The following is a 24,009-nucleotide window of genomic DNA, read 5'->3' on the forward strand; positions in this document are numbered from 1 at the left end:
AATTTGAGGTAGGATATTCTTACTACTAATTTTTTCTACTACCATTTTATTATCACTTTAAAATCATCATTGGATTCAAAAATTGTTTTTCTTTTCTCTCTCTTCATTCAACTTTTTCTCTAATCCATTGATAATTAAAATGGTAACGGAATAGAAGTAAAAAAAATTAGTACCGAGAATATCGTAACTCTTGCAATTTATTTATCCTATGGTTTCACAATGCAAAAAGATCACAACACCCGCCACAAGAAATCAAATAATAAATTATTTTTTAAAAGAAAAAAGAAAAATAAGGGATTTCAACTTCTGAGACTTAAATCTCCACTTATTTTTAGCTCCGTTCCTCTTGTCCCAGTTTCCAATCTCAAGAGTCAAGACACATATAAATTTGATAGCCGCATAACACTTTTTTGATTTCCCAAGTAACAATCCAAACCCCTTCTCTGCGTTCTTTCACAACTTCACCAAACCAAAAAAAGGAAAACAAGCAAAAACTATAGGACACCGCAGATACATCATTATTCTCTCTCATGTGCTCCCATCTTCCATTACACCATAAACGAAAAAGAAAGGGTCATAGAAGCTGCGATCAGAAAAGTCTTGTCTATTCATCACCACCCTGTTCATTCTCTGTGTAAAACTGAAACCTCATAACCCCATTCTTGGTCGATTCTTGTAAGTTCTTTTTCCCCTGCTTGATCTGTTTACTTTGCCATTTCCTTTTAGCATGACTACTAATTCCTTCCATAAACCGTCACGCGTCATTCTCTATTTAGCAATGCCGTTGACCCACGTTCCAATAACGTTCTATTTGAGTTTCCTTCTATACTACAACTATTGCCCTGTTTGTAAGTCAGCTTGTCTTTGTTCTGAGTTATCAAAAGACCTTGGGATTAATGTATATCTATTTTTTTTTTAATGTTATTGTTTCATTTTCACCACCTTCTACATGACAGCGAACCAATCTTTGCATCTGGGTCCAGTTAGATTGATTAGCTTTGTATGCGGAGTTTCTTTTTGTGTTTGGATTTCAGTTACTCAGTTTGTGTGCCAAATTTATTTTGGTGAGTCTTTCTTTCTGGCAAGAGGAAAGTCTGAAAAGGTGCAACTTTTCGATGGATGTTGATTGAGATCTCATTCTTTGCTTTAAGATGATTATACAGAGTCTGAGAATGAAGAAAATGTAAAGAAACCCAAACTTTTTTTTTTGTTTCTTTAATCATTCATCCCTGCACTGTTTACTTATCTGTAAAGCGCAAAACTTTGGGTTCTTAGAAGGAAAACGATGAACCTGGCCTTTTTTTTTCTTTTTTTCTTTTTTCTATCTCTCTTTCTCTTGAATATTATATGCTTAAGTTTCGGAATCAGAAGCTGTCTCTGTTCCCCCCTGCAACTAGGTTTTTTTATATTGCCGTTGAAAACCTCTCAGACACTAGTTTAAGATTTTAAACATTAACATAGTTTTCTCGTACAAGGAAAATAAAGATCTAGACCCATTTAATTGAATTTTATTGTTTTCCATATAAGACTTCATCCAATGAATATAAAATTTCTCAAATTGAATTATAAAAATAAAAAAAATAAAAATCTCGTGGATTTGGATAATCCCCAGCTTGTTATTAAACCATAGCCACCTGCGTTTCCCAAATCAAATTTTCTGATTCCTTTGCTATCCGATTTGCCTTCAGTTTTAAGTGATCGGAAGGTGGAGGAGCAATGAGAACAGAGTCGAAGAAGATATCCAAGGTATGCACCAACTTGTCTTACTGTGCCAATAACACTCTCTTTTTTCACATCATCTCGCTGATCCTGAAATTATTCATTTATTTTAATTTATTTTTTTATTTTCGAGTAGCAGTCTTCGTGGCCGAAATTACCCGTGAGGAAGTGGCTTAATATAAATAACAGTGCTGATAAGTTTCAATCAGATTATTCTGTAACAGGTGAATTTCGACTCTTCTATGATTGTGCTTAGTTTTCGATTTGAGTTTCGTTTTTCACGTTTTTGGGTGGGGGTTGACATTGGGAATTTGTTGTCTATGTGGGACTCAGGAACCGCGATGGACAGGAGAAAGAGTTGTTCGGACCAAGATCGTTACGTCGTCGTTGGGGATGATTTATCGGGTAATTTGCGGCACTGTCTTGTAGACCGTCAGATCAGATGAACGGCTTGTTCAATATGACTAGACCGAACCGGAAAATCGCCACGAGGCTCCTGGGTTGGGTCCCATCCCATCTGGTTCTTTTCCAATGAACCTGCCACGTGGACGATTAATTTTCCGGGAGGCATGATTTTGGGCTCCGAACTTGCAGTTTCACAACAACTGACTGCAAGTGCAAGCCTAAACAGCTTAGCTTAGGTTTAATAGCATTTTATTATTATTATTATTATTATTATTATTATTTTAATATTTACCGGATTATCTTTTTCCTTATGGTTGCTGAAATAATTGATTTTTGGCTTTATTTTCAAAGAGGGGTGGTTGATGGATTCTACAAATGGAATGCTTGGGAAGAAAACAACTCCTTTCACTGATGCTCTCAAACTTAGGTAAATGCTTCCATCATCATACATTCATACCCATGTACTTATTTTTCTGAAATATTTCTTCTTGACTTTAGAGAAAATGATTGTGGGTGTGATGTAATGAATATTTCTTGTGTAGGATGTTCGTGGGGACGTGGAATGTCGGGGGGAAGTCACCCAACGAATGCTTGAGCTTGAGGAATTGGCTGACGTCTCCTTCGCCAGCCGACGTCTACGTTATTGGGTATTTTTATTACCTACCCTTTTTTTTGTCGTTAATCTTGTAGTAATCCTGGTGTTTTTGTTTACTTTTATTTAGGGATCCATTAATCTCATGTTGCATGAGATAATTATTTCATACAACAGAGATAAAATTGTGGGGTCCACTATTTTTTCAAAAAAAATAAAATAAAATAGTGAATCTCACTATTTTGTCTACGTTGCATGAGATAATTATTTTTCTTTTATTTATTATAAACCGCTTTAAATATTCAACGAGTACACACTAAAACTCATAATTACACGGCTAGTTTTCACAACCTTAAAACTATTTTATTATTGGCTAATGGTGACTCAAAAGTCTTTTGCTCTTATAGCAATGACTGACTGAACCAAGAGCCCATATGTCAGAGGACTTCGAAGTGCAATTTTTACTCTTTCCTTTTTCCCTTCCGTATTGTTCACGTATGTGTATATTTATGGAATCTATAGATATTGGTATTAATATCATACGATAGTCTCATACTTAAGGGATATATATACTCTGTATAGTCGTATCATGCATTAGTGCAACATGGATTAGCAATTTACCCCTATCTCTCCAGTGGATTACTGCAATCTGAAAATAATTTCTATTTAATAAAATAATTATTTTTCAGACTTTCTTTTGGAGATGTAACAGTAAAAGTCTAATTTTTCATGTATTGAATTGCCACCTTGTTAGGTTCCAAGAAATTGTACCGCTAAATGCAGGGAACGTGCTTGGGCCCGAGGACAGTGGCCCAGCAGCGAAGTGGCTGACCCTTATTCGTGAAGCCTTGAACGCCAACAAGTGCGACCATGAAAGTTCAAATTATGATAACGACAACACCGCCAATAATAGCAGTTTCTCAGAATTAACAAGCGATCAGCGAAGCTATTGCGTAGCAGCAAGCAAACAAATGGTCGGTATCTTTTTGTCTGTGTGGGTACGAGCGGATCTTTACAACCAAGTTAGCAATTTAAAGGTATCCTGCGTTGGCAGAGGCATCATGGGCTACCTTGGAAATAAGGTTCGTGTGCAAATCACCATCATTACGATTAGAATTAATTTTGAGAGAAATAAAAAATTTAAATTTTTTTGAAGTTAAATTAAATTGTGGAATGTGACGTTTGAGTTGTAGACACTAGACAAGGGCAAGACTTTGAACTAGCTACAGTGGTATGATTGCTTAAATTTTTGTGTTTTTTTTTTTTTTGGTGCTTGTTGAAACAGGGTTCAATATCAATTAGCATGACATTGTATAGCACCACGTTCTGCTTTGTTTGCACCCACTTGGCCTCTGGAGAGAAATATGGTGACGAGGTGCGAAGAAACTTTGACGTCACGGAAATCTTGAAGAAAACTAAATTTTCTCACACATATAATAAATCTCTTGGTCATACACTCTCTCCTGAAAGCATATTGGAACACGAGTAAGTCCTTTGTTTAAATTCACGAATAAATCGAAGGATCTATTACTATTCACGTTCTGCTTTCTCCTTGGCATTTGTTTCTGATCGTTGATTGAATTTTTTTGGTATATCTACAGTAATATTATTTGGCTCGGGGATTTGAATTATCGGCTTGCTGCTGGTTACGATGATACGCATGAGCTACTAAAGAAGAATAATTGGCAGGCACTACTAGAGATGGATCAGGTAAATTATGTTCACAATGATATATAATTTTTTATTTTTATTTTTGGAATGTGTCTGTTTCTTACGTCATGTTCTTTATGGCCTGTGTATCTCACAATGTTGTATTGATTGGACATGGCAGCTAAGGATAGAGCAGAGAGCTGGTCGAGTGTTTCAAGGTTGGAACGAAGGGAGCATATACTTTGCTCCTACTTACAAATACTTGACCAATTCTGACAACTATGTTGCCCAAACCTCCAAATCCAAGGAGAAACGACGGACTCCTGCTTGGTAAGATTCGAGAATTCCTTGTTAATCTAAAGTGTACGTTTTGTCATCCACATGCCGTTTGAAACGTTAATTAGATGATTGTTTATTATATGCACTATGTCCTTTAGTTTTTTTTTTTTTTTTTTTTTATATATATATATTTTGTAATTGCATGGCCAGATGAGAATAAAGATTAGGATTATTACATGATTATCGATCTACTAATGATGTTTTTCTTATACTGAATGTTTGTAACTGATGCGGGATGTTAAAAATAGGTGCGACCGAATTCTGTGGAAAGGGGAAGGACTAAGTCAGATTTGGTATGTTCGAGGAGAGTCCAAATTCTCAGACCACAGGCCTGTGTATTCACTATTCTCGGTTAAAGTGGACTTGACAAGCAAGAATCTCATTCCCTCAAATGTCACTATCCCCAGGTCATCATGCCCCTTAAAGCCATTGACAAATGCTGCTTTGTCATCGACTTGCGCTGCTAAAGTACAAGTAGAAGAGCAGCTCTTGTTACTAACGAGGGCACAAAGTTGCTTAGACACCGCACCCAGGTTCTGAGTTCATAGCAGAGGACACATTCCAAAATTGACACGACCACCAAGTAGCCGCAGCTCGCGGTACTATGGTGTGTGGGATTGGATGGCTAATCGTGATGCACCTACAGGGGTGGGGTGAAGAGACCGAAAAGTACTTCGGTGTCCTTATTTTTTGAATACTTCATAGTTCATAGTATATTATTCTTGTACTATAGAGTTCTTTTCTTTTTTTAATTTTTTGGGGTTAAGGTAAGAGATTCTTATTGGAATTTTAGGGTGACAGAATCTCACCATGTTAAACACCTCAACTTCTCTGGTAACTAGGAGAGCTGTCAATATTCTCCCAAGACACGGCGAATTTTGAGGGAAAGAAAAATGCTGATTGATAGTATTTGTAAATTTTAAAATGCAATGATAAGAATGATTGTAAATTATACCAATAATATTCTAGATATATATATTTTTTTTTTTTGTATAATTTAGAGGTATCTTCATTCAACTTCCTCCGGTCACACTTTGCCTTTGGGATACGGCCCTGTGGGCTAGCCCTTCATTGAACCTCTCCCGGTCACCTTGCCTTCGGGATACGGCTCTGTGGACTAGCCCCTCGTTGAAACAACGAATGCATTGAGCTTCGCTACCAGAGGAAGAATGAGACTAATCTTCTCATTCGAGGAGGGAGGCACAGACTCTCAAAATTTTTCTAAGAATTTACTTGAGGCAGAACTCTGACTCAAGCAAACTCTTGAGAGCTCAGTTGTCAACTGAGGTACCTTTCGAGTTAGCTATTTTTTTATACATTATCCCACTTGCATTCATGTAAAATATATTTTTTTATACACACGCATTTGATAAGTTAAATAACACAAGTTCTAACTTGTGTAAAGTAACATGGGAGGCCTTCTGTCTTTTGCATTAGCAGCCCTAATTTACCTTTGGTAATATGCCAAGTGTGATACACCGCATCTCGAATGGAGTAATATAGAAACCGTGGTGAATGGTGTGTTCTGTTTTTTTTTACTTAAGATTGTTTAGTATAATAGTTACAAAAATAAATATTTTTTAATTTTGAAAGTTAAAAATTAAAACATAAAATAAAAATAGCTCAAATTGATTTTTTTAAAAATAAATAATAATTTTAATTTTTTTTACAAAAAAAATTTTATCAAATTTTTTTTTTCTGAAAAATTAAAAAATTATTTTTAAAAACAGTATTCAAATAGGATTTTAAATTTTTTTATTTTTAAATTATATATATTGGCTTTTTTAAAGTGAATGTAGATAAATTATCTACGTTCGTTCCTATGATGATGTTGTTTTTGTTTTGGGTTGAAAAATTATAAAATTATAATGAAAAAGACTATTATAATCCTGAAATAAATTATAATTATAAAAATACTTTGATTTCTTTCTCAAAACTATATCGTTTTGAGCTCAATGTAAATAAGTTATTTATATTATCCATAAAAAAAGCTACTCATATATTGTCATGGGAGGTAATCTTGTTAGAGTGATAACATTCATATTAGGGTTTAATATTTGTCATTTTAAATGACATAAGTTATGTCATTTTAGGATAGAGATAAACACAAAAAAATGAAAATCATGGAAGAGAAAGTGGATGATTTTATTTTTAATTTAAATTTTAAATAAAAAAATTATTTTGTGTCTATATCTCTCTTGAAATGACATAACTTTATGTCATCTAAAATGATAAACATTTTTTTCTTCGTATTATAGTGGTGTAACTCTCCAAATAAGGATATATTTTTTTTTGAAAATATTTCAATCGATTAATCACTTTAAAATTAATTCAATTCAAGACGAATCTTGAAATTAATTAAAAGATTAAGATTTTAAACTCTCTTACAAATAATATTGGAAAAAAGCGGTTGATTAAGACTTTAAACTCAAGATAATACTAGGGAGGATAAAAAACGTGCTCCGATCTCCACATTCTCAATATTCCCTTTGACGTCAACTGAGATGGCCAAATAAGGATATTTCAACTTCACACAAAATTGAACCCGAATTTGTTTAAACGGAATAAGCATGTAACACTTTGAATTAAACTCTGCTGACTGCTAAGATGGTGTTTCTTTGGTGTGTAAGTTAAACTCTGCTAACATGGTGCTCCAGCACATGGTGAACCTGGGCGGCCCCACTCATTCAAATATATTATTTAACTTGATCATGCGATCATGCGGTGCACCACCTTCCTCAACAAATTCCTCAAAATTTTCACCTACCCTGTTTCTAAGATCTCTCCCCGGCTTTGTTCCGTACAATCACCGGAGTTTTCACAGGTCAATCGTCGCCGGAAATTTCATCGAGTCTCTGTTGTCACTAATTATCCCCGGTGGTGAGGGTATGTGTACTTCAGATACCTGGTTTCCTTCCCTCGGTGTCCTAAGATTAGGGTTTTTACATTTCTATTTCAGTGTAAATAGGATATGAATCAAAAGCAATGCATATCCTAACGTTATAGTTGTTTTATTCTCCCTCATTATCTAAACATGCATTTGCCTAGTATCACTGGAAATATGTTGCCTCTACGAATTATTAATATTACATTTTCGTTTAAAGCTTTAGATTTACTTTCAACTTCCAAGTTGATTTTTGTATGCACATTGGCAAGTTTTGCATGCAATTGCTTCTTCTGAACTTCGTAAGAAGATTCGTTGTTTGTGATATGAACTTTTTTTTTTTTTTTTGGGTTGTAGAAAGGCCAATACGCTTTTTAACGAGGAATTTGCAGTGAAAAAAGAAGAAGGAATGGTACGTGTCATTTCTCCATTATTTGGAACTTGGGTTTTTGAGTTACATTTTGTTGGGAATTATCTTTATTTTTTATGGTGAAACTTCTCATGTTTGAATTTTGAGTGGATCAAGGCCTTTTAAATGCGATAAACTTGAATGGGAAAAGCATAAGGAAAATAATGAGCTATTTCACTTTTTTATTGCATGTTTTTGGTCCATTTTTTAACGACAACCAGAACTTTGTCTTGGAGGTAAATGTTAGAAGGATTTACCATTAGAATAGTAACTTTTGTCTTGGTCCTTGCAAAGCATGAGGGCAAGGGTAGACATCTAAGGAAAATGTGTATGATGGTTAAGAAATTTATCAACATGTTTAAGTTGTGCAACAAGTAAATTGAGTTAATTTTATCTTTTACTTGCATGAAGGGTGGTATGATCCATGCTAATCATAGTTTATTCTATCTCAAGCACAGATATAGAATTAGCATTTTTCTCTTTAAAATTCTTTTTTAAGGGCATCTTTCTGAGGAATTTGCTGTGACAGTCTTCCCAGAATCAGGCATTTTGGCTAGCAAAGAATCCTGGGGTTATGAATGATGGTGACATGATGACATATGAAAATTCTTCTAGAGTTGAGTCCAAGCGTCCTCATCTGTGGTTCATGGATAGCCCTGAAGTGGATCTGTTTCCTAATAAGAAACAGGCAGTAGAGGTTTCAAACAACAGTTTCTTAACAGGAATGCCCAGCTGCAATACTTCTTCATGGGAAAATCCTTCATGTTTTCAATCGTTCACTGAACAAATATTTGACCCAGATGCTCCCACAAGGACTACGAATTCTGAAAACAGAAACATTTCCTCTGTTAGGGTAGATATGTTGAGTGTGGAAAGAAAGAACAACATGGAACCCTTTGGGAGTGATTCTTCGTTTGGTTTATCCATATCCACTACATTAGAAGATATTCGTTCAGGTTTTAATTATGGTGGAACTAGGAATGTTGAAGTTAGTATGGTGAAGGAATCTGAGAATGTCATGTCTGTTCCTACAAATCATCCCTATGAGAGGGTAGTTAACAACTCTCGGTCAAACCCTCAAGCACACAAGGGTGGTGATAATTCCTCAACAACTCCCTACAACAAAGGGGACAACAGTATAATATTCCTGGACAATGCTTATGGTGGGACAGATAATAATCTTATTTCAATGGGTCAATTTTATAACAAGGAAGATAACAACTTATCTATTGATCAGAGCTACAGAGAGATTTGTGATACAATATTAATGGATAAACGATTTAGCAAGGTGGATAGTAATGTGATATCTATTGCTCAAACTTATAACAAAGCAGATGGCAATTCTATGTCAAGAGATCACGTATTCAATAAGGGGGAAGATGGTACAATATCAGTGGGTCAAACCTACTGCCACAAGGGGCAGAATAACATGCCATTAGTTGTTCAATCTTCTAAAAAAGAAGAGATCACTATGATATCCTTTGGTGGCTGTGATGATGATGATACATCTCCCTCTGGAAGATTCTTTTCCAGCAATGAACTATTGATGGGTCTAGCAGCTTCACATAACTCAGAAGCTCTGAATGAGAAACAGTTGGGTAAATCGAATTCTAATTCACTCATAAGTGCAGCCCTGATGTCTGCATCTGGAACTGAAAACATTTCCAAGATAAAAGAGGAGATAAAAAGGTCTAAGAAGGCTCCTTCAAACAACTTCCCTTCAAATGTCAGAAGTTTGCTGTCCACCGGTATGCTAGATGGAGTCCCTGTAAAGTATAAGACCTGGTCGCGAGAGGTAAATTTTAGTATTCATGAATTAATCTTTCACAGTAGCTTAACTTTGATCACATGTCTGGTTGTTCTTATGCTTGCTAGAAGGAACTTCAAGGTGTCATAAAAGGTTCTGGGTATTTATGCAGCTGCCAGTCATGTAATTTTTCGAAGGTAAGTCAGTTAAATCCTGATCATGGATGTAGAATTCTTTTTGAGCCAAATTGCTGTCTCTGACTGATGTTAAGTTTCTCCAGCTAATTAATGCATATGAATTTGAACGACATGCTGGTTGCAAGACAAAACACCCCAATAATCACATTTACTTTGAGAATGGGAAGACTGTATATGGGATTGTACAAGAGCTCAGGAGTACTCCACAGAATATGATATTTAAAGTGATTCAGACTATAACTGGTTCACCTATCAATCAGAAATCCTTCCACATTTGGAAAGGTGATGCAATTTGTCTTCTTTAATTATTTTGCGTTTTTTTTAATCAACTTTGATATCTTCATTGTTTGTATTGATGCAAAATCCTTTGTCTAGGTAAAAATTTATTCCTTCTCACATTGTCCCTTTCTCCCTCCTTTACAGATTCCTTTTTAGTTGCTACTCAGGAACTCCAGCGCATATATGGGAAAGTCGAATTGAAGCAATTATCGTAAGGGAGCATTGTTTGAGTCGTAAGGTTGGAAGATGCTCGTTTGGTGATAGTAGTAAATCGTTTGCATACACCTTTGCTGACTGACTAACAACATTAACTTGGGTGTTTGAATATTTTTCTCAATTGAGGACAAGTCATCCTTGGTGATAGAAGGGAACTCTGGAAACAAAGCAGATGTATCCTAATTGGATTTACGATGGCAGTAAGTAGTCAAAAAATTTCATGGAGGGCATTTAATTTTGATATCGTGGTCTAGATTCCGGTGCATGTTCTCAGTATTGTATGTGATGGAGTTAGTTGTACTCTTTGAAAGATAAAGGATTGTGGTCTATCTTATGTTTGTATGTTTTTTTAGGGGCTATGTTCCCCATTAGGTAAGAATTGTTTTTCATCCAACCCTGTTTCTTCGTATTATATATGCCTATTGAGCCATTTACTATTTTTGTTACGCTGAATTGGAAAATGAAATTTTGTATTATATTTTATACACTTGTAATCTCGATGGTGTCATTTGAAGTTTAACTGATAAGGGAGTTGATGGGAATATATCTCCAACTAGCTGTTGTGGGTTAATACTTGCTATCGTGCTCTGTATCAATATAATGTATATTCAAAGTTGAACCCTCTTCTTTTGTTGGTATTTTTCTTGTCTTATTGACATACCATACTATTACATGAAAAACCTCTACTATTACATCATAATTGAAGAGGATCGAACAACTAGAAACCTATGTAGTTGCTGTTGTTAAATAGGCGTTTGGACAGTGCATTGAAGTTGAAATTTAGATTAAATTTAGTATGCTTCCTCATACTTGTTCATCTCGATCTTTGTTTCCCGCACCAGAGTTATTGAGAGTGATGACCTCGTAATTAGAATCCTCCTCTTTGCCGTTGCTCTCATCTACAGTTTGCTTAGCCGGCAATATATTTTCTTTAATAGTTGGACTTGGTGAGTCGTAATCTTTGCTTTTACCCCACACCACAAGATACAGCCCTAAAATAATGACAATAGCACCAACCAACCTGTAAAATTTATCAGATTCCTTTAGTTAATTTTTAAAAAGTTTGTTTTAGATTGAGTTCTCTGGGCATTTGTTTTGGTTGGGACTCGATTTTCACAATTACCTGCCAAGGTACATTTGCTCAGCCAGAAAGAAGTAGCCCATGATAGCCACGATGACCATGCAGAGGGGATTAAAAGTTGTTACGAAGACTGGGCCTCTAACTTTCATCACTACTCCTTGGATGTAATAAGCCATTCCTGAGCAAACTATGCCCTGCATGCAAATTTTTTGTAAATTTATGGTGGAAAGAAAATAGTTATTATATGTATTCCTTTCGAACAGCATAGCTAATTTAGTTACAAAGCTCTGTGTTATTATTTAAAGCTTGTATAAACTTGAAACTTGGGACAGGAAAATCCTTTTCTGGTGGCATTTAAATTCTCTTTTAAAGCTAATACTCATCAGTTCTTCCTTTTGTTATAATATCTTCTTCAATATGCCTTTGAAACATAGACTAGGCTTCGGATGCCAGTGTTGGTTTTAGAGCCTTTGAAACTCTTTTAGTGGTAGATGTGTATATTTTTTTAAAGGCTTGTCAAGAGGTGGAGGTTATGTTCACCATAAACGTAAAGAACTTACACTGTAGACAGCAGCCAGCAGTTTTGTATCCCAATTCAGAGACCATACTGACGGGTTACCCCTTTCCATAACCAGGGCCACTATGCCACCTTCAATTGTTCCCAATAGGCATATCCATGCTGTAAGAGAGAGCTCAGCAGGGTAGGTTTCAAGGGTAGTAGCCTTTTGTGAAAGAGAAGAAGCTGTATTAGGGACCCCATAAAAACAAAAGGGAATTTTTTTTTGTCTTTGGGATCTTATGTTTTATTAACAATGATAGATAATAACTCACTTGGAGAATCATGAAGCAAGCGGCACTAAAGCAGCCAATTGTGATCATCACTGATCCCTTTATTGCATGTTGCAGATTTGCCCCGCCACTATTCTGGTTGTGGCTATTGCTTCCGTGTTTCCCAAAAAGCTCAAGTACTGGGCCTTTTATCAGTGTCATGACCATGGCACCCGCAACAGTGGCTAAAGTCCCAGCCACCTTTGCTTGACTTCGTATACTTTTCATTTTTATCTTCTCAAGCCTGAACAGAACCAGATAAATTGCTTCAAACTTAAATTTCAAATATATTGCTTAAAAATGGCATAATAAACTCTTTTTACGGGCTTAGACTACTAGTACTTCACCAAACTAATAAAGAGGTTGCTTCTTCATATATAATATGTTTTTGAGTTTGACAGAAAAATATTGCGCGGATCCGAATGCATCCAGTTACAGACATAACAGGATTTAAATATTTGAGCATTAATTAGGCTAGTTTAAATATTTTTCTATATGTATCCAAAACAAGAAAAGAACCAAACAACTAGACAAATAGTGATAATTTTTTATTTGTTTAGTTAACACAATTGTTGTGTGCACGTATTTAATAATCTCCAATAGTCAATCTGGAATGCTATATATTTGTTTAGCTTTATCACCAAATCTGAAATATTCTTTTATAGCAGGGAGTGAAAAACATTACTTGAGTATGCAAGCCATCATGAAGGTAATGGCAGGAAGGATATTGTACATGGTAACGGCAAAGGTAGCAGTTGTGTACTTCATTCCCAAAAAATATAAATTCTGGTCAATAACTGGCCTACCATAAGAAAGTAATAATTATCAGAGTTAAGTGAGTGTTATCCATGAATCTGATAGGAGAATATTAATGAATATGTGTTTAGCCATGCAGGAAATTACTCTAGTACGCTGAGCGCCACTATCTTCATGAAGATTGAAAATGTCATCTTTGGCCTTACTTTCCTGTCAAAAGAATGTAGCATAACTTCAATATCACAAGTTCATATAATCACACACACACACAGAGGGAAGAGAGAAATTAATATACTTGTCCAAGATCACCGCGAAAGGTGCTATGACAACGAAAGCAACAGCATGGCGATAAACGACGAAAACATAATTGCTCATTCCCTTGTTCAGTGCAGCCTTGGATAGAACATCCATACCTGCAAGTCCAAACTGTAAGAACACAACAGCAATCAATGGCTTCATTCGGATGATCCATTTTTGTTTATCACCGTCCATCTTTTTTCAGCTCGAAACTTAACCTATTTCTTGAGCCACTAGAATGAAATAGCACACCAGTGCACCAGTGAAGGCTTATGTTTATATAAGAGGGTGTCGTATATAATAAATTAGGTGTGCTTAGAAAATAGTAGAGTATACATTAATTATACCTACATATGGGAGCTCTTTTATTTTCATGTAACCAAATGCGGAGTCACAGCTATCAACGTATGCCATCATCAGAATTCTTTAAAAAGTCGATGTACGCTTTCAATTATTACTGTCTTTTGCATAGTTGAATGTTACTCATCATGGAGTGGCTTTTCTCGTATCGTTCACTTGTTTTTTATTCTTTTGTGATTCATTTAATTCACTTGATTTTTGCATACTATTTGTGAAGATTTTTTTAGGGGGGCAGTATTAATGGCGGACCCAGGGAATTAAATGATGAGGGAAAAATTTATATTATTCAGTGTCACTTTTGGTTGGAATGATCAGGATGTAAAAATGCCTATTAGGAAGAACCTAATGAAATTATATAATTACTTTAGATATAAAAAAAATTCTATAATTTTCATAAAACATATCATAATTTTTTGCATCCGATGACAGTGGTCCAATGCACTCTATATATTTTAATGAGAAGCCAGTGGCCATATTCCGAAGACAAGAAGGTAGTTGAAAGAGTTTATAGGCGGGATGTCTCCAAACTATCTAAAAAAAAAAAAAAATCTAGTATTTAATTTATTTGAGTTATCTATATTTCAATCATCTTAGCATAGCTTAAAGAAAACTCTAAATTTAATATAAAGTTATCGGGCTCCATATTATATGGACCCAAATAATCATGTTCTTATCATAAAAACTGTACCGTATAAATTATTCCTGCCCAATATGTTCCCTATGAGGGAGTAAGGTCACTATATGGGTGAGGTGACCAGCACAGGTACAGACCAAGCTAGCCAGCCACGTTCCAAATATAGATCTAACAAGTATGGGGAGGGGGTAGAAGTTAGTATATTGCAAGTTGGTAATGCAAAGGGTCAGATAATAATCTTCTGTTAAATGTTATGGGGAGGAGAAGGGGGGAGTTACCTCACGCGGATAGGTATGAGGAGGTCAACTCTCCTTGGGAGCTGCTAGATGCCCTATGCTCAGGCGGTGGCAGCGATGACACCCTCTGTTTGTGTGGTGGCAGTCGCTACCTTGTCCCTGCTAGCGGATATTTTCTATTTAGGGACCCTGAAGGATCTCTTTGCTGGTGTCTGATCCCTAGGTAGGACATTAAAATGTCTTACCTAGGGAACACTTCTGTTGGGTGGTAGGAGGTGGAGGACGTCACTCGCCTTTGGCCAGTAGGGCTGACGTGGGCGCCCATAGACAATTGGGCCTGACCGTATTGGGCCTAATCTGTAGGGGGTTTCCCAGAACAAAAACAAAGAAAATCATGTGTTGTTTATCCTAAAAAGGCATGCCATTTTGACACTTCACCCCCAAGTAATAATAGCACTCTATAGTGTCTGGTTCTGATGCTTTCAATAACTCATTTCCGTTTTCATTACAAGTTTCCATCCTTAGTTACTAATATCAACTTTGTTATTCGGGTCTCTTCCTCACCACATTACAATTTCCCACATCACATCTCCCGATAAACACTTACAGGTAGATGTGTTCATTAATTGATCCAAATCGATTTAAACTGCGGTGACCGAACCGAAAAATCCGAATAAACCGAAAATTGAAAATCGAAAAAAATTGCAAATTTTAATTGGATTGGTTGATGAAAATCGATCCAATCCAAACCGATCCAATATATTAATTCTCCTCTACCTACTTAGGTCTTTTCCCAATAATAGCCCAAAAATTTCTAAACTCAAGACCCATTAACCCATCAACTAAACCTAAGAAAAATCATAATCACATCTCATCAACAAAATGTCATATGTATAGAGCTTCATATCTCATTACCCAAAATAAAAATATTATCATTTACTGATGCTTTTGCATTTCAATTTTTTTTTTTTACAAAGTCTATATAAAAGATGTTATTTGCACAATAATCATGAAACAAATTTTAGGATTTTCAAAAAACCGAAAACCGATCCAATCCAAACCAAAAAAAATTGGATTGGATCAGATTGAATTTGAAAAAAAAAAAATCAAACCCAAGGGATTAGATCAGATGATTTTTCTTTCCAAAACCGATTCAATGCAAATCGCGAACACCCCTACTTACAGGAATAGAATCTGTGATACATGAAACACAAATATACATGTGTGGCATAGTTTGGCCTCAACTCCTTCAACATAATTAGCCCCTTTCTTTATATCTTCTTCTAATCTCTCCCCATGCCCATACATTGAGTAGTACCGGTCAAAGTATTGGATTTTTTTCATTTTGCGAAGAATGATGATCAGAAATGGATTAACACAATTCCCTTTTTCTTTTCCTCTTGATGTTTGATGACTCAAAAAAATGAAGTTATTCACCAAGAAATCTATGCTTAGAAATGAAGGTCCAAAGTTATCGACCAAAAAGTCTACACTACATTATGCAATATTCTTATTTCGAAGTGTAGACCACATCACTAAGAAGTCATTTACATATATATTATTTTTTTGGTATATTTTTTTGGGGAGGGTCATCTTAGGCCCCCGTATAGGTCTGCCTTTGGGTAAAATGTCCATAAAAAAAAATGATCATTATCAATGGACTAAGCAAATATTCATTATAAAATATGAATTTCATATCGTATCTTAATCCAATACTTAAGGCATTAAGTTCATGCACACCCTTCCACTTATATGATTCTTACTTATTTTATTTCTAACTAATATTTTCTCATAAAACGAGAAAAAACAATGCTCCAATAGACGATTTCAGATGAAGTGCTAGTTAATTTTTAAAATAAGAATTACTAACCATGATTGATCTATGGACCATGTGACAGTACCCAATTGGAGGTAAAATTTCTTTATTGGAATAACAAATATCATCATGATTTGTAGATTTCAGGCGTACTTTCTTTCCATGTAGGAGTTAATGGAAGAGGATGAAATACTCCAAAAGATGTGGATAAAAAGGGTTGTGAATTATTCAGCTGCATTATTGAATATCCGGTCCAATGAGTCAATAGTCGAAGGCAACATATGAAGGATGATTAGCACAAGCATAATAATGATATCTATCCTTTGTACAGTTGAGTAATAAAGGTTTGGTCCGAGGTCAAGACTTCAAAGTATGGTAAGCACTTAGGTCCACTTCGTAGCTGGTAGCTTTAAGCCTTTTTAAGCGGTTGTTTCTTTGTGCTTTTTTTTTTTTTTTTTGGTAAATCTTTCTTTGTGCTTTTAGAACAAATCTTTGGTGCTACTGTAGCACCAAAGATTCAGTACATCCCACCAATAAAAATATTACATGTCAGCTAAAGTTTTATTTTCTCTGACAATTTTTTTCTCTCTCCTATGATGTGTAATACTCTCATTGGTGAGATGCACTGAATCTTGATACAACAGTAGCATCAAAGATTTATTCGTGCTTTTAATATGTGCAGCCACTAGTATCACCATTTGGATGGTTTTGGTACCCACTCACAGCATATTTTAGATATAAGTGGGTCTGTGACTGTGCCCCACTCATTGTGCAAAAACAATTGCAGCTTGTGTGTAACATATGGCCACCAATTTCAAGCATTGGTGCTCTGATACGCTTGTCAATGGAGTCTTACTCGATGCGGGTCCGGTTCAACATTTGTTCCCCGCATGGCAGAAAAGAGAAATAATCAAATAAAAATTAGAGAGGAGGGAAGGGGAATTACAATTAAAAAAATATAAATAAATCATATTTACTTCAGAAAAAGCAAAACATTGAAACTAATTTAATAGCCAGAACTACTGCTTTGGAAGGCATATATAATATAGCTTTCAATTAGTCCCTTTCAATTAGAATTTTGATTTTATATATATATATGATGCCATTTCTAAGAACAAAACAACAGTGTTTGCAAGCAAGTATTAGTATTAATAGCATAAGAGCAGTAAAAAACAGCATTAGCGTCAATTCATACGTGTACTCAATTCAAATAAAGGAGAAGAGGATGAAAGAAAAGGAAAAAAAGGAAGATGCTTTGTCTTGCTTTTGGCATATTAAACGTGATGAAAGATATCTGAGACTGAAAGCACGAACTGATTTTGATGTATTTGGGTGGACAATCTAGCTACTTAACCGGGCCTATGCCTCACTCTCGCGTCAGCTACCTCAACGATTACCCTTCTCCTAACCTGTCACAAGTTCTTCCTTAGGATTTCAATAAAAAATTTCAGCTCAAATTTGGTAAACAGGCGACTTAAAATAAGCTTGAGGTGATGAATATAGCTTCTATGGTCCAATCTAAATTCTAGAACGAAGTTTATCACTTTATCCTAGTAAGATTATGTTATAGAAATTAAACACTTAAATATTTTCATGTATATAATAGTGTCCGAGCTATTCGGGCGTCCACATGCACCACCCGCGGGACAAGCCCACCAGCTCACTAAAGAATAAATAGTCTTCTTTATATTATTATCCCTCACTCTCACTCTCACTCACGCATGACTCAAACCACGCAGCCTCAAACCTTGGTGGAGCTCACAGGGTTTGAAAACATCATACTTTTTATGCTAAGAAAATCCTATCTATGCTATAAATACCCTCACTCCTCTTCAGAGGAGTTGTCAACATCTCCATTATTTTATTTGTTGAAACTCTACAGAAATCTTCACTCCTCAATCTTAATCATGCTCAATCACCTCCTTCTTGATCCTCAGCTTGTCTGAGACTTCAACGATAACCCCCTTGAGTTGTAGTTCATACAAGGGAGGTGGCGATTTGGGTCGACATGACACGACATAAATATAAATACATTTAGTACGAACACGACAAGAATTTGAAATCAGGTTAAAACATTTGACATAAACATGACCTACTTATTTTGCGGGTTAACACACAACGACATGAATAACTCATACTGTATAGCTTATTATATCGATTGACACAAGACGCGAATAATTCGTCAACCACAATTTGTGTCACTTATTATGTGGGTCGACAAGACACAAATGGTCGTATAAAAAATTAATGCGGGTCAATTTTAGATTCGTAGGTTGATATGCAATTCGACACAAAATTTCTCGGGTCAATTTTTACCAACCCAAACACAACACGGATTTAAAAACGGGATGACCCAAACATAAATTTTTCTTGTCGTGTCAGCAGGTTGTGTTGAAAATTGTCACCTCTGCATATAGCTGCCTCTCAAATTACTATTACATCGATCTACTTCACCCTTATAGCGAAACATCAACTCCCTCACTCCTCTAAAAGTTCAAGTAGCTTATGATCAAACTAGCACAAAACTTATCACAGTCATGGATGATCTAAATCGCGAATCAATAAATAAGTTAAAAATTAATGTTGTGATGTAAATAAGACTTTTGGTCAAATTTTTAGAATGAAATATAAGTGTAGAAAATTTATAAAGCAAAGGATAACTATACTCAAACTTTATCATATTTAGATAAATATTTCAACTCTTTGAGCTGATTATGAGACTAATCAGAACTTAGTCACAGTTAAACCCTCAATGGAAATCGAACTCAAGTTCTCTCTCCGCACCTACTCGGTCTGTGTTGCCAACTATGCTACTCATTGGGTATAATATGATTTTTTTATAATATAACAATATGTTAATACTTTATTGGAAATTGGTCCTTTAATGTCTTGTTTTAAGATAATCATGTCAATTGAAAAATTTTAATTATTGATTAAAAGATTAACGATTACAATTTTAATATTGAAGTTCGTAAATAATAAAGTAAAAATAATTACTTTAATTATTAATTATTGATTTGTAAATAAATAATTAAGATTTCCACACAGTTTACCAAAAAAAAAATTCCACACAAAAAATAATTAAGATTTTTCGCATGAAATAATTATGTTAAAATAGGAATAGAGAATATATTCTTGTGCTTTACTAGTATAATCCACAAAAGTTAGAAACTATAACTTTACATAACAATTTCTCTAATTATTAGCCTATTATTCATTAGATACTCCTAAAATGTCACATAAAATTATTTTACTCTATTTATATTTTGAAATCTTAGCTTTAAATAATAAGGAAATCCACCCATAGTTTCTTCCGTTTTTGTCATGGACTGGTTGACTGTAGCCTTTTGAGATTGAGCTAGATGTTGATGTTGTAAAGCGTATGAGATTGTCTTCATATTTTTTATTTATTGAGCTTGGGTTTGATATTTTTTATGTTGTAGAAGATAATTTATTTTCTACACACACATAAAAATATGTGAAACTCATATAATGTCATTTGCAGATAAGAGAGAAAAAAAGAAAACGTAAGCCCCACACATATTTATATGTGCGTAGAGATAAAATTATATTCTATAACATAAAAGACATTAAATCCATTGAGTTTTGGTGTTTATACTTTTGTTAATTTGTACATATTCCCCTTTTTATTTATTTATTCAGGTTTTAGTTTCTATTCATTAAGGTACTAGTCCATATTATAGATGAAGGATTGGTCTATATAATTTTAATATGTTAAAGTATTGGTTTTTAAAGAACCAAAATTCAAATGAATAAAAATATAGAGATCAACACCCAAAAATATAAATCATACGAATTTAAATTGTACTAAAAAAATTTGTTTCATTTTATCTTCTGTTTAATTATATTATTAATTTTAAATTTTACCTTTATTATTAATAACTGAGTGAACATTATTAATAAAATGATAATAATATTTTAGATATTTTAATAAAATTTAATCAAATTAAATTATGTTTTGTTTATAATTGAAATGTTTAATGATTTTATTATTCTTATGCAACTATCTTACAAAAAGGAGGGAACATAATTTTGTAAATATTGACTGAGCCGTAGCTGAAAAATGTTTTCTGGTGTTAATATCTGCTTACGCATTTTCATGTTTAGAAATTAGAATAGATTATTGGGTCAAGCGCCAAGGATGATTATCCAATGTTGGTCGGTTGATGGGAACAGAAACTGCACACGTGAAATGTACACCTTCCTCTTCATTGTGGCCAACAAATGAAATAAAATCAAAGATTCGAAGTACTGATTCTGGGATTTGTCCGTTTATTGAATAGTGTTTTTGACAAATATAATGTAAAAATATTCATATGTCTTTATTTATTAATTATTTTATATTATATTTTAACATATTACGTTATATTAAAATTTAGTAAGCTGTTTACCAAAAAAAAAAAAAAAAATAGTAAGCTAAAAGATTGCATTTGGTCTTGAAGATATAACATATATTTTGATGGTAATAAAGTAACAATAACAAAAAAAAAAAAAAAGAGTTTTGAACGAGAGCATGAATCAAAAGTAATAACAGAATAAAATCATGAGGAATAACAAGATAAGTCTTAAATTAAGGAATAAGACTAAGAACATTAAGTTTGTGTTGAAGTGAACTAACCAAGAATCAATCCAACAAGTTAAGCATCAACTTTATGTGAAGAATCAAGTTCCAAGATTCAATGTAACACGGTAAGTCCAACTCTCTATTAGAATACATTTCTTTAGATATGATTGTAAGGGTATATGTTGAATTGCATATCATGAACTCAAAGTACTTTTTCAAAGTATCATATTGCATAAAAACTTTAAAAAAATCTCCCAAAAATATTAAAAAGATACGTTAACATGTTTTAATATCATAAATCATTTTCCTAAACTCAATTACATATTTTCATAATGCTAGGAACCTGTTTTAAGTGACAGTAATATATTTCTAGCCAATTCTGAGCTTTCATGAATATTTGGATAAATCAAACATTTACTCGGATATGCTGCATAAATGAAGTGATTTATCCTGATAGATGGATTTATTTGGTTAAATTTTGACAATGTTGTATAACGATTATTAATTGTTAGTTTTCAATAGAAATACTATATATGCATTCACATCAGCTTTAAAACACTTTGGGGATCATTGATACACATTTTGAGAGTATTTTCACTTCTATTTATATATCTTGAGATAATTTCCAAAGAGAATTCGTATTTGAAATCATTTTGTGAACAATCATATATTCATAGTGCTTCAATTTGCATTATACTCATTTCTAAATACTTTCTGTTAGAGACTAATATAAACCATTAAAAAGGGCCCTCACCCAACACCTTAAGGTTTTGAATTGAGATGGTTCTTTACATGGTATCAGAGCTTTAGTGATCACAAGGTCACGAGTTCGATCCTCACAACCCCCACTTTCTAGTGGAATTAATAAGCACAAGGTAAATCAAAATTGGGTCTGTGCAATATCCACGCTTCAAGCCTAAAGGACTCTTGCGTGAGGGGGTGTGTTAGAGAATAATATAAACCCTTAAAAAAGCCATCATCCAATAGCTTAAACTTTTGGGTTGAATTGAAATTTTACATGATATCAGAGCCTTAATATCACAAGTTCGATTTTCAAATTCCCCCATTTAATTAATAATTAATCAAGTCTTAGGGAGTTTTTTAGCACAGATAGATGGGATGGGCTTGTGTGCATTACCCATCCTTCAAACCTAGTGGACTCTCGTGTGAGGGGGCGTGTTAAAGATATATAAAATCATTACTGTAGTCTCATTCACTAGCTTAATCTTTTGGGTTGAATTGATTCTTTACATGGTATCAAAGCTTCAGTGTCCTGAGTCCAATCCTCGTCGCCCCCCATTTTTTTTTTTTAAATTTCTTAACAAAGGTAGGCTAGGCCTTATGCATCATCCACCTTTAAAGCCCAATGAGCTCTCTTGTGAGGAAGCTTGTTACAGTATAATATAAACTATTAAATAGGCTCTTATCTAATAACAGCTTAACCTTTTTGATTGAATTGGTTTTTTACACTTTCCAATCCTCATTTGTTGATTAAAGGTAGTGAGACCCATTGAGATTGAGTGGTAGCCCAATATCTAGGTAATTTTGGAAATGTTGTAAGGTTTTTCATGAACCCATGAAGCTTAACCTGTAGTAGAAGAGATGTTTTAGACGTTGACAATCTGGATGTAGGTCACAAGTTGTGGTGACCAAATTAGGATAAATAGAGTTTGCATTTCTCTCTTTCCTTGCTCTTTAAATCACAACACTTGAATTGGTCCTTTATCATCTTGTATGTCTTAGTACAAACTATACAACTGTGATAGTTTTAAGGCAATGTAGCCCTTCAAACTTGACAATATTAATGTTATGTATTTACAAGTTTTTTGACCGTAATGTTGATATTTTTAATAAGTTGTCTTTTTATCATGTTTAATATTACAGAAAATAGAAATACCTGCCAGAGGACTAGCCACGTTTCGATAAGGCATTCAAGTCCAAAGGCTCTAAAATAATTAAAAATCACATGCATTTGATGAGAAATGGAAAGGGCAATATCTCTTGGTTGTCTCCAGATGTACATGATGCTTCGAAGGAACATTGGACTACTAACCAAAAGTGGAAGAAAATGACATAAACAAATAAGAGGAACAGGTCCACATATAATGGACCTTCACATTCTGGAGGTCCAAATCCATATATTGAGCATGCAAGGTAGCTGGTAAGTATACTTATAATCATATGCTTGTTTGTAATTAAAATGATAAGCCTTTTTTTATACTTAGAGTAATATAATTCTATTGTTTTATGTTTCATATCACGCAGTAGGTAGATGGGGCCTTAGACCCATCAGATCTGGATTGGATTGTGTACAAGCATACACACACATGTAAAGATGACCATGAGAGATGGATAAATGACAGGGCCAAGGCAATAGCTGTGAGCCTGTGACTGTTATTGATTTTTACAATATTTATAAACTTTGAAAGCTGATTAGTTTTAATTCACCTGACTTTAACACATCATATACTTTCTATGTAAATTTAAGGATGACTTTATGATAATAAGGGAAGAGAGAGACAGTCAAGTCACTCCAGGAGAGGATGCTAGCAGTGCTGCGTCAGATAATGATTTATACGTGCAGGTGGCTGGTGGGGTTAACCATAAAGAACGAATATATAGTTTAGGTACATGGGCAAAAGCATACAAGCAATCTCGAATCTCCAGCAGGCCACCACCTGGAGTGTCCCATCAGGAGCATGACAAAATGCGCGATTTGATTACGCAGCTGTAGGGTACAATTGCATAGCAAGAGGCGAATGGAACAAATGGAGAAGATTATGCGAAGGATTCCTGAGGTATTGTTAGATACTAATTATAAAGATGATCAAGCTGTAAGAATTTTGTTAATATTGTTTGGATGTATTTGATTAGTATATGACATGGACTTTTGTACATTTACTTTGATTATGTTTGTTTATTAGGTGCAATACAGAAATTTGTATTAATTTTGTAGAGAGAAATTTAAAAAAAAAATCA

General features: G+C 34.4%; 3 protein-coding genes and 1 long non-coding RNA gene across 9 annotated transcripts; 3 read left to right on the forward strand and 1 right to left on the reverse strand.

The window, feature by feature from the left end:
- Nucleotides 1–1,716: 1,716 nt before the first annotated feature.
- Nucleotides 1,717–5,245, forward strand: LOC133287786 (type I inositol polyphosphate 5-phosphatase 8-like). The gene is made up of 10 exons (XM_061485465.1): nucleotides 1,717–1,746; nucleotides 1,859–1,943; nucleotides 2,053–2,124; nucleotides 2,476–2,551; nucleotides 2,667–2,771; nucleotides 3,471–3,798; nucleotides 4,002–4,201; nucleotides 4,318–4,426; nucleotides 4,548–4,696; nucleotides 4,954–5,245. Exons 1-10 carry the CDS (start codon nucleotides 1,717–1,719, stop codon nucleotides 5,243–5,245), a joined length of 1,446 nt encoding a protein of 481 aa, XP_061341449.1.
- A 2,019-nt stretch (nucleotides 5,246–7,264) lies between these two features.
- Nucleotides 7,265–8,783, forward strand: LOC133287772 (uncharacterized). The gene is made up of 3 exons (XR_009748283.1): nucleotides 7,265–7,591; nucleotides 7,947–8,001; nucleotides 8,528–8,783. It is a non-coding gene; the product is annotated as an uncharacterized LOC133287772 (long non-coding RNA).
- A 180-nt stretch (nucleotides 8,784–8,963) lies between these two features.
- LOC133287836 (uncharacterized) lies at nucleotides 8,964–10,858 on the forward strand. Its single transcript, XM_061485520.1, has 4 exons — nucleotides 8,964–9,793; nucleotides 9,874–9,942; nucleotides 10,026–10,224; nucleotides 10,366–10,858. Exons 1-4 carry the CDS (start codon nucleotides 8,993–8,995, stop codon nucleotides 10,434–10,436), a joined length of 1,140 nt encoding a protein of 379 aa, XP_061341504.1. The 5' UTR covers nucleotides 8,964–8,992; the 3' UTR covers nucleotides 10,437–10,858.
- Nucleotides 10,859–11,028: 170 nt separating this feature from the next.
- On the reverse strand, nucleotides 11,029–13,708 carry LOC133287777 (WAT1-related protein At2g37460-like). 6 transcript variants are annotated; one of them, XM_061485445.1, is made up of 7 exons: nucleotides 13,365–13,705; nucleotides 13,250–13,312; nucleotides 13,032–13,148; nucleotides 12,350–12,590; nucleotides 12,079–12,240; nucleotides 11,561–11,712; nucleotides 11,029–11,458 (listed from the first exon to the last, which is right to left on the reverse strand). In XM_061485445.1, the coding sequence occupies exons 1-7, from the start codon at nucleotides 13,592–13,594 to the stop codon at nucleotides 11,242–11,244; spliced, it is 1,182 nt and encodes a 393-aa protein (XP_061341429.1). In that variant the 5' UTR covers nucleotides 13,595–13,705; the 3' UTR covers nucleotides 11,029–11,241. The 6 variants fall into 6 exon arrangements, with proteins under 6 accessions (XP_061341429.1, XP_061341430.1, XP_061341433.1 ...); XM_061485446.1 differs by having other exon boundaries at nucleotides 13,398–13,703; XM_061485447.1 differs by having other exon boundaries at nucleotides 11,031–11,458; nucleotides 13,516–13,699.
- Nucleotides 13,709–24,009: the final 10,301 nt, after the last annotated feature.

The sequence above is a fragment of the Gastrolobium bilobum genome, unplaced genomic scaffold (genome assembly GCF_033153095.1).
Source record: "Gastrolobium bilobum isolate Gb01-03AN ecotype WA unplaced genomic scaffold, APGP_CSIRO_Gbil_v1 utg7986, whole genome shotgun sequence".
Taxonomy (NCBI): Eukaryota; Viridiplantae; Streptophyta; class Magnoliopsida; order Fabales; family Fabaceae; genus Gastrolobium; species Gastrolobium bilobum.

Bases quoted from the DNA above. Each gene is read 5' to 3' on its own strand.
- LOC133287786 (XM_061485465.1), top strand. From the start codon at position 1,717: ATGAGAACAGAGTCGAAGAAGATATCCAAG. The intron at 2,552-2,666 runs GTAAATGCTTCC...TTTCTTGTGTAG, and splicing joins ACTGATGCTCTCAAACTTAG to GATGTTCGTGGGGACGTGGA. The intron at 2,772-3,470 runs GTATTTTTATTA...CCACCTTGTTAG, and splicing joins GCCGACGTCTACGTTATTGG to GTTCCAAGAAATTGTACCGC.
- LOC133287836 (XM_061485520.1), top strand. From the start codon at position 8,993: ATGGTGAAGGAATCTGAGAATGTCATGTCTGTTCCTACAAATCATCCC. The intron at 9,943-10,025 runs GTAAGTCAGTTA...AAGTTTCTCCAG, and splicing joins AGTCATGTAATTTTTCGAAG to CTAATTAATGCATATGAATT. The intron at 10,225-10,365 runs GTGATGCAATTT...CCTCCTTTACAG, and splicing joins ATCCTTCCACATTTGGAAAG to ATTCCTTTTTAGTTGCTACT.
- LOC133287777 (XM_061485445.1), bottom strand. From the start codon at position 13,594: ATGGACGGTGATAAACAAAAATGGATCATCCGAATGAAGCCATTGATT. The intron at 13,149-13,249 runs GTAATTTCCTGC...TTCTTATGGTAG, and splicing joins GTGGCGCTCAGCGTACTAGA to GCCAGTTATTGACCAGAATT. The intron at 12,591-13,031 runs GTAATGTTTTTC...GGTTCTGTTCAG, and splicing joins ATGATGGCTTGCATACTCAA to GCTTGAGAAGATAAAAATGA.